The sequence below is a fragment of the Oncorhynchus masou genome, chromosome 20 (assembly GCF_036934945.1).
Source record: "Oncorhynchus masou masou isolate Uvic2021 chromosome 20, UVic_Omas_1.1, whole genome shotgun sequence".
Lineage (NCBI taxonomy): Eukaryota > Metazoa > Chordata > Actinopteri > Salmoniformes > Salmonidae > Oncorhynchus > Oncorhynchus masou.
The window spans coordinates 624,653-635,241 of NC_088231.1; the positions used below are offsets into that span (position 1 = coordinate 624,653).

Below are 10,589 nucleotides of genomic sequence, written 5' to 3' on the forward strand. Positions count from 1 at the left end.
AACAGATGCCATTAATACAGGTAACGAGTGGAGGACAGAGGAGCCTCTTAAAGAAGAAGTTACAGGTCTGTGAGAGCCAGAAATCTTGCTTGTTTGTAGGTGACCAAATACTTATTTTCTACCATAATTTGCAAATAAATTAATTTATAAATCCTACAATGTGATTTTCTGGATTTTTTTTCTAATTTTGTCTGTCATAGTTGAAGTGTAACTATGATGAAAATTACAGGCCTCTCTCATCTTTTTAGGTGGGAGAACTTGCACAATTGGCAGCTGACTAAATACTTTTTTGCCCCACTGTATATGTCACATTTTAGCTATATTCGATTTAGTAATGTTTTTTTGAAGGACGCATAAAATGGCTTAGTAGTGTTTCTTACTTTGTCATAAACCCAAAAACTTCAGTTGCAAGGATGTTTAGATTTTTTTTTGCTATTGTTGTCAACCTTGTAAACACAAACTAATCGTAATTAAGCCAAACCTTTTAGTTGCGGTGACCATGCTAATTAGCGGTACAAATGCTCACTAGCAGTGTTGAGCAGCATTTTAAAAAGTATGTTTTACTCTTGTTGATTCTTATTCCTTTGCTTCTATTGTTATGTAATTGACATTTAGTGGTAGTTGCATTTCCACCTGCAACTACCACTAAATGTCAATTACATACCAATAGAAGCAAAGGAATAAAATTCTGTCTCAATGTAACGAGTACTTTTGGGTGTCAGCGAAAATGTATGGACTAAAAATTACATTATTTTTTTAGGAATGTAGTGAAGTAAAAGTTGCCAAAAATGTAAATAGTAAAGTAGTGCAGATACCCCAATAAACTACTTACGTAGGACTTTAAAGTATTTTTACTTAAGTACTTCACACCACTGCTGTATGGTGCCCTGGAAATGTATTGTAGTTGAGTAGCCAGCCTAGGCTACTGCTCAAATGTTGCCTTAATAGGCCTACATTTACCCTTTGTACAGGTTTCGTTTTTTGGTTATCCATTGTAAAGCTTTAAAAACAGAAGCCAGACTGCAACATTTTAATAGACTAGGATGTGGCATGTGTCTGTGCGCGTTTCCTCCGCTGCACTCTATAAATGGGAAACACTTACAGTTGAAGTCGGAAATTTATATACAGCTTAGCCAAATACATTTCAATTAAGTTTTCACAATTCCTGACATTTAATCCTAGTAAAATTTCCCTGTCTTAGGTCAGTTAAGATTGCCACTTCATTTTCAGAATGTGAAATGTCAGAACAATAATAGATTGAATGATTTATTTAAACTTTTATTTATTTCATAACATTCCCAGTCGGGCAGAAGTTTACATACACCTAATTAGTATTTGGTAGCATTGCCTTTAAATTGTTTAACTTGGGTCAAATGTTTCAGGTAGCCTTCCACAAGCTTCCCACCATAAATTGGGTGAATTTTGGCCCATTCCTCCTGACACAGCTGGTGTAACTGAGTCAGGTTTGTAGGCCTCCTTGCTCGCACACACTTTTTCAGTTCTTCCCACAAATGTTCTATGGGATTGAGGTCAGGGATTTGTGATGGCCACTCCAATACCTTGACTTTGTTGTCCTTAACTTCTTGCGGATCAGTGGATCAGTTTACCGTCCCACCTGGCCAACATCCGGTGAAATTGCAGAGCGCCAATTCAAATTAAATTATGATAATTATTAAACGTTTATGAAATCACAAGTGCAATACATCAAAATAAAGTTTAACTTGTTGTTAATCCAGCCACCGTGTCAGATTTCAAAAAGCCTTCACGGTGAAAGCAAACCATGCGATTATCTGAGGACAGCACCCAGTACACAAATGCATAACAAATCATTTTCAACCAGGGAGTTGCGACACGAAAGTCAGAAATAGCGATATAATATATGCCTTACCTTTGAAGATCTTCTTCTGTTGGCACTCCAAAATGTCCCAGTTACATTACAAATGGTCCTTTTGTTCGATAAACTCCTTTATATCCATAAAAGTTTAGCTGGTGCACTTCAGTCAATAATCCACTCGTTTTCCCTCCTTCATCATGCATACAAAATGAATCCCAAACGTTACCAATAAACTCCAAACAAGTCAATCAACGTTTATAATCAACCCTTAGGTACCCTAATACGCAAATAAACAATCAAATTTAAGACGGAGAATTGTTATTGTCTTTACTGGAGAAAAATACCAAAGAACGCACTCTCATTCATGCGCTTGGACCCACTACAGCCAAAATGGGAGCCACCTAGAAAAACTACAATTTCTGGGCCATTTTTACAAAAACCAGTCTGACACTCTTTCTAAAGACTGTTGACATCTAATGGAAGCCCTAGGAACTGCAATCGTGCACGATTTTGCCCTATTATAAAAGTGCCAGCCATTGAAATCAGTGGTAGGATGAACATTTTTTTGGGGGGGATGGTTTGTCCTCTGGGTTTTGTCTGCCACATCTATATGCATATCCTAGCTTCTGGGCCTGAGTAGCAGGCAGTTTACTTTGGGAACAATATAATCTGGATGTAAAAATACCGCCCCCTATCCCAAGAGAAGTTAAGCCATTTTGCCACAACTTTGGAAGTATTCTTGGGGTCATTGTCCATTTGGAAGACCCATTTGCGATCAAGCTTTAACTTCCTGACTGATGTCCTCATAATTTTCCTCCCTCATTTTGTGAAGTGCACCAGTTGGGATGGTGTTCTTTGGCTTGCAAGCCTCCCCTTTTTTCCTCCAAACACAACGATTGTCATTATGGCCAAACAGTTCTATTTTTGTTTCATCGGACCAGAGAACATTTCCTAAAAAATTACGATCTTTGTCCCCATGTGCAGTTGCAAACTGTAGTCTGGCTTTTTTTATGGTGGTTTTGGAGCAGTAGCTTCTTCCTTGCTGAGCGGCCTGTCAGGTTATGTCGATATAGGACTCGTTTTACTGTGGATATAGATATTTTTGTACCTGTTTCCTCCAGCATCTTCACAAGGTCCTTTGCTATTGTTCTGGGATTTATTTGCACTTTTCGCACAAGTACGTTCATCTCTAGGAGACAGAACGTGTCTCCTTCCTGAGCGGTATGACAGCTGCGTGGTCCCATGTTTTTTTGTACGTGCGTACTATTGATTGTACAGATGATCGTGGTACCTTCAGACGTTTGGGAATTGCTCCCAAGGATGAACCAGACTTGTGGAGGTCTACAAGTTTTTGTCTGATTTCTTTTGATTTTCATATGATGTCAAGCAAAGAAGCACTGAGTTTGAAGGTAGGCCTTGAAATACATCCACAGGTACACCTCCAATTGGCTCAAATGATGTCAATTAGCCCATCAGAAGCTTCTACAGTCATGACATAATTTTCTGGAATTTTCCAAGCTTTTTAAAGGCACAAGTGAACCTAGTGTATGTAAACGTCAGACTGGAATTGTGATAAGTGAAATAATATTTTGTTTATTGTTGGAAAAATGACTTGTCATGCACAAAGTAGATGTCCTAACCAAATTGCCAAAACTATAGTTTGTTGACAAGACATTTGTGGAGTGGTAGAAAAATTAGTTTTAATGAATCCAACCTAAGTGTATGTAAACTTCTGACTTCAACTGTAACCAGCACAATATGGGAGCGTATCAGGTTGTAATTTCTGTTGACATAAACGGTTGACTCATCATACTTGCATGTGTCCTGATTTATACTCATGTATGCAACTTTTTGACAACACTTTCTGTAGTACAGCAATAACGTAGTTTCAACAACACAATCAGTGCCATTAAGGAGAACAATTGGGGATGCTGCAAATGTTTAGTAATGATATGATACAGTGGGCTGGCTGGCTCATGGGTGTCTGTGGGTCTGGGAGGAGCTGTGTGTGTGTGTGTCTAGGAAGAGAAATGTGTGGCAATGTACTGCCTTTGGAGCACAGCATGTTGGCTGTGCATGCTTCACGGCAAAATGATTTGACAACCCAAATCATTGCCCAGGCCAGATAGAAATGTGTCACAGGCCGGTTCCGGCCCGCGGTCCTTGTGTTTGACACATGGGGTTTTGGATAGCCAAATTACAATTTTACACATTACCTTGAAAGAAGTCTTTGGACAAGCCTTTGCACCCAACCGCTAATATTATTCTAACCAAAACACAATGTCCCCAAGTTAGTATGGTGTAAATTGCATGCCCAAATCCTCCCAAATAAACCTTCAGTTAGTCATAGAGCTACACAATCCCATTTTTGGTTAGAAAATGAAGCTGTTGGTGGCAGTGGCTAGTTTGCTTTCCACTTATTGCAAGTCTCCGTTGTCCCCATCCTCTAATTGTCTTTCTCTCTCCTTCTCTTTACTACACGGACGTGTCTCCCTATTACTGTCGTGGCAGGACACGTGAAAGCCTGGCTTCCAACACGTCGAGCATCATGGAGAGCAATAGACGACAGAATCCAGCATTGAGTCCGGGCCACATGGGCACCACCAGCAACGGTCCGCCGTTCAGCTTTCGCGCCATTCCTGAACCCCCCCGTACTGCACAGCCTGAGAAACTGCAGAAGTCTTCAACCTGCCTGGCGTCCATCACCAGCGTCTGACCTGATATACAGACTGACAGACATCAAGGCCTGAGATGGAGGAGGTGGATTATTAAGGTTATGGTAGGGACCATTGGGGGTAATGGGCGGGGGGGTGTAGAAGGCAGAAGTTGGGTCACTTTGTGCCCCCACCTTCTCCTCACCCATCCACACACACATGTCCACCCTCCCTCACCCAACCCCCAGAAAATCCAACTACTACTGGGACTGTTAACCTCACAGGCATGGCTTCCAGAGACTGTTCCCACAGCTTCAAAAACTTCACTGCAAAAAACAAACAAACAAAATGACAACCACAAAATAACAAACTATCCTGGCCAGATTCATTTTGTCTCCCATTGCAAGAGAGCCGATCAGGAATTATCTTGATTTGGATTATATCAACTTTGATTTTTTTTGGGGGGGATTTCCAGATTCCTCAGTGTTGGTATTAGAGAAATGTTGATACATTTAGGATTGGAGTCACATTTGGGAAAATCTATACTTTTACATGTTATTTCCAATCCATGTCCAATGAAATGTTTTCTATCAAGAATTAGAAATAATTTATCAGGAGAATTATCATATTTGTATGTTGATGCACAGTATTAAAAATAATGAAGGAAGAGATGAGAAGGTGGAAAGGCAAAATGTCAGAGGTTCCGATTTGTGTAGCGCAAAGCAAAATAGGCTATTGTAGTTCTATCCATACAGTATAATTTATTCATAAGTACAATAATGTATACTCAAATCTTTTTTTTATATTTAAATGACCAAAATGAAATCGTTAAAACGAATATTGACAATTTAGTAATGGAAAACAGTTGTTTTACATTGTTAGTTGAATTATTAAGTTTCCATCCTGAAGCACTAATGTGCCTTTTCTGTGGTATTTAAGACTAAATTAAAAAAAAAAATCTTTATCCAACATATAATCTCAGGTCATAAGAATATTTTCTTGAACACACGCACACACACTCTGTCTGTAATCTTGTTGGAGGTGTGTGAGGAGTTGGCCTCGCTAATTAGTGGCTTGCTGAGTGTTGTAATTGGTTTGACTCCTCCTTTACTTTTATGTTTGTTTCAGATGTGTTTGCCTTTTCACAACATGTTTGCCAGAGTATGCATAGATAGACCATAAAATAAATGGTTGCAGCGGGAGCAAATTGTAACTATATATCCCAGGGGTATAGGACAGACAAACACCTTGTTTCCCTTAACATGTTTATCACTATCATTGCCAGAGCCATCAAGGCATTTATACAACTTATGTCTGCAGTGTTTATCTGAAATGAAGTGTTTTATGAAATTGATCAGCTCCTAAATTGTTTTGCAAATTGCAAAATCTCTCCAAATATTAGAGCATGCAGACTAGTGATGGCTACCTTGCAAGAGAATAGTGAAGAGTTATTGCAGTCTTGCCTCTTTATTCACAATATTGTTTGTATCACAATACTCTAAGTATCGTGTATTAGAAATTTGTTTATCTTGTACAGGTGCTAAGATTTCTATAATGAAACGCTCTATTCAATCCGCAACGCTGAAGATCTGCTTTATAGCGTGACTGACAATTAAAGGCAACGTTTTGAAAGGACTTAACTTTATTGTAAATTGTCCTGAAACAAGTCCATGCATCAAAGCTACTTTAGGGGTTAAGTTAATGACCTCCCACATGCAGAATTGCAATGTGCATTATTGAAGGAATTGATATATTTATGATGCCCATAAAACACAGTAAGTTTATCAATCTTGCATGATAGTGATCAATTAATGAACTACACATCCAATTGTACTATTGTATTCACTTCTACTTTGAAACTCTTTAAAAAAAGTTATCAACAGTCTCCTCCCAGTGGGCAAAAATGTTGGTTGAAATGTGATTAAAGTTATGTCATATAACCTGACTACAACCAGTTAAAGATACCTTTTTCATAACAACATCAAGATGCCTGGGAAAGACTGCATAACCTGAATACAACGAGGTAAAGGCGTCTTTTTATGGTAGTTAAAAAAATATAAAAACATTATTTTACAGTCATTAGCTAATGACCTAACAAAATATGACCATGACATCACAAAATGTGAACCTGACGGCACTACAACTGGTTTTGCCCGCTGGGATGATTGTAAGGCAAGAAGATTCCATTTTTGTCATGACACAAACAGTGGTGTTCATTATAAAACAAGTGACATATCAACATGCTCGTGAATGTCATATATCACAAATGCTATGTCAATCACTTAATCAATGTCTGGTAACTATAGGCCAATGGATGATCATGATCACACTTGATAAAAGATTCTGTGAAATCCTAGATTATGATCAAGTTAGTAACAGTGAGACGGAGTGGAGACAAAGGGAAAGATTAAATAATGGATAATGTAGATTAATCAATATAAGCATAGATTTTGTTTGCAGCCTCCATACAAAACTAGCTTGCTATTCAAGCCAGTTGCTGAGGCCGTAGTTAGTTTGTTTTGTTTTCCTAACGTGTCTTTAGCATGATGTCTGCTATCAGAGATGGTGCGGGAATAATTTCTGGCCTTTTGGTAGCCTATTTGATTGGCAGGAGTCTTCCTTAGTCTATACTCATTTATTGATAGTCTTGCTCACCAAAGGCAGGATGCAACATTTAGAAAGTTATAGATAATGAGGGTTGTTTGTAAAAGTTGTTTCTAACTGCTTACAGATAAATGTTGTGAGGGGAGCAACAATCATCAGAAAATCCACAGTGTTTAAACGTTACCGACATAGTTTAGGATGATTAGCCCTGAAGGTCTAGTGGGCATCTTATCTCATTAAAACATTAAGGTGTAACTGCTGGTAACTTGTTTAAAGATATTTATTTCATGGCTAATAAGCTATACTAGCCAAAGTCCATGAAAGAAATATACTGTATGCCCTTTTATTTAAATTATTTTTAAAGAAGGGAATGCAATGCCACGTTCAAAGTTAGACATTTTAGCAATGAAAATACATTTACAATAGCCTGTACTAGAGAACTGGATTGGATTGTTGAAAATCTTTGAAGTCAGTAAGAACCAGATCTGAGTTCAAATACCATTTGAAATCTCTCAAATACTTTGAGGTTTTGCATTAGCCTGCCTGGTGTACCAGGAGGGTGCTATTTGCACTTTTGGGACTTTTGCAACAGGCAAACTCAATCAAGCACAATTAAGGTATTTGAAATTATTTTAAACCTAGGTTTGAAGAACCTGTACCTCATGATTATTGGGTTATTTCTTTCAGTGAATGTGTGCCTCGAGTGATTTGACTATAATCAATTGACAAAGGTTCCGGGAAATGTTACTATACTCCATTTTGGGGTAAGCTATGTTTTTGGCCAAGGAATATTAGAGAGCTACAGTCATGGCCAAAAGTTTTGAGAATGACACAAATATTAATTTCCACAAAGTTTGCTGCTTCAGTGTCTTTAGATATCTTTGTCAGGTTTTACTATGGAATACTTAAGTATAATTACTAGCATTTCATAAGTGTCAAAGGCTTTTATTGACAATTACATGAAGTTGATGCAAAGAGTCAATATTTGCAGTGTTGACACTTCTTTTTCAAGACCTCTGCAATCCGCCCTGGCATGCTGTCAATTAACTTCTGGGCCACATCCTGACTGATGGCAGCCCATTCTTGCATAATCAATGCTTGGAATTTATCCGAATTTGTGCGTTTTTGTTTGTCCATCCGCCTCTTGAGGATTGACCACAAATTCTCAATGGGATTAAGGTCTGGGGAGTTTCCTGGCCATGGACCCAACATATCTGTTTTGTCCTATATATGTTTTGTTCCCCGAACCACTTAGTTGGTTGGCACTTTTGCCCTATTCCATCATACTGGAAAGGCTTTGTTCGTCACCAAACTGTTCCTGGATGGTTGGGAGAAGTTGCTCTCGGAGAATGTGTTGGTACCATTCTTTATTCATGGCTATGTTCTTAGGCAAAATTGTGAGTGAGCCCACTCCCTTGGCTGAGAAGCAACCCCACACATGAATGGTCTCAGGATGCTTTACTGTTGGCATGACACAGGACTGATGGTAGCGCTCACCTTGTCTTCTCCGGCAAGCTTTTTTCCAGATGCCCCAAACAATCGGAAAGGGGATTCATCAGAGAAAATGACTTTACCCCAGTCCTTAGCAGTCCAATCCATGTACCTTTTGCAGAATATCAGTGTGTCCCTGATGTTTTTCCTGGAGAGAAGTAGCTTCTTTGCTGCCCTTCTTGACACCGGGCCATCATCCAAAACTCCTTCGCCTCACTGTGTGTGCAGATGCATTCACACCTGCCTGCTGCCATTCCTGAGCAAGCTCTGTACTGGTGGTGCCCCGATCCCGCAGCTGAATCAACTTTAGGAGACGGTCCTGGTGCTTGCTGGACTTTCTTTGGCGCCCTGAAGCCTTCTTCACAACAATTGAACCGCTCTCCTTGAAGTTCTTGATGATCCGATAAATGGTTGATTTAGGTGCAATCTCTCTAGCAGCAATATCCTTGCCTGTGAAGCCCTTTTTGTGCAAAGCAATGATGACGGCACGTGTTTCCTTGCAGGTAACCATGATTGAGAGAGGAAGAACAATGATTCCAAGCACCACCCTCCTTTTGAAGTTTCCAGTCTGTTATTCTAACTCAATCAGCATGACAGATTGATCTCCAGCCTTGTCCTCGTCAACACTCACACCTGTTCAACAAGAGAATCACTGACATGTCAGCTGGTTCTTTTGTGGCAGGGCTGAAATATAGTGGAAATGTTTTTTGCGATTCAGTTCATTTGCATGGCAAAGAGGGACTTTGCAATTAATTGCAATTAATCTGATCACTCTTCATAACATTCTGGAGTATATGCAAATTGCCATTATACAAACCGAGGCAGCAGACTTTGTGAAAATTTATATTAGTGTCATTCTCAAAACTTTTGGCTACGACTGTATACTGTATGTCTGGCAAGTAAAGCTTATGAAGTATCTGCTAAAGGAAAGTCATGGGAGAAAGAGGATGACTGGATCCAGATTCCCACATTATTTTCATGTTGTAAGAAAAGGCTTAAGTTAAATTTAAACCACAGCACTTTAAAGCACATTTAAAGGCAACCCTCCTGGAAAATGTATATTATTGACTGACAACAACTCATTAGTGGCGCATTACCAAATAGTTCACTGACGGCGCCGTTGGATTCATATAAAAGTGAATTGTAATGAACCTTTACATACTCAACAGTAGAGTTGAAGGTGGTAAGATGGACAAAGGAGTTAGGCTACATGGTAGGCTTGTTACACGAGAGCTCATTTACATGAGTAAATTGGGAAATCAAATGCATTTAATTACACTGAAACCACTTACAACAGTAATTTTTTCATTGTTAGTGGACCATTTGTTAATCCAGCTATAATGTAGCTACTACATTATTATGGTCAAACATTCTTCTGCAGTGTGACCTAATCCTTCATCAGTGATAAATAAACAAGTTTTAGTGCTCCTCTGCTTTACCGTCTCCATTTGTAGACCTGGACTTTTGTGCACTGTCACTAAACTATAATGTTTTAGTAGACAAAATAGGAATGCAACACTTCCTCCAATGAAAACATTATATGGAAATTATATTGTTAACGTAAACTACTTATTTTACTGTACAGACTAAACATCATACAACTAACTACATTTTTTTGTGTTGTTTTTCCCCTTGCATTGAAGTAAGCTGCCTTAATAAAAACACCCTTGTGAATAATTGGCACAAACATTATACAACTGCAGAAGACATGGCAGTATGTATCTAAATGTGCATATTGGGTAGTGTGATGATGATGATGATGATGATGATGATGATAATGGGACAAAGAGGAATTCTGCTTTCAGACATTGCAGTGCGGGTCATCATCTACTGCACTTCTACTGTGATGTTTGTTTATTTGTTTATGAGGACACACAAGGTACAGGTTTTAATCTCCTCGCCAATGTTTCAGTACAAAGTAATGGACTTGTATCGAGTGACCCTATATAACGACATCAATATCGAACTTTGTAAAATACATTTCAATAAAACCTCCCACTACCGCG

At 38.8% G+C, this 10,589-nt stretch overlaps 1 protein-coding gene across 1 annotated transcript in view; it reads left to right on the forward strand.

The window, feature by feature from the left end:
- The window catches only part of LOC135506652 (storkhead-box protein 2-like), a 49,102-nt gene extending 38,513 nt beyond the window's left edge, over positions 1 to 10,589 (forward strand). Inside the window, exon 5 of the mRNA XM_064925971.1 lies at positions 4,346 to 10,589. Within this exon, the coding sequence (XP_064782043.1) occupies positions 4,346 to 4,550 (205 nt within the window). The 3' untranslated portion in view covers positions 4,551 to 10,589. The remainder of the gene's footprint in view (positions 1 to 4,345) is intronic.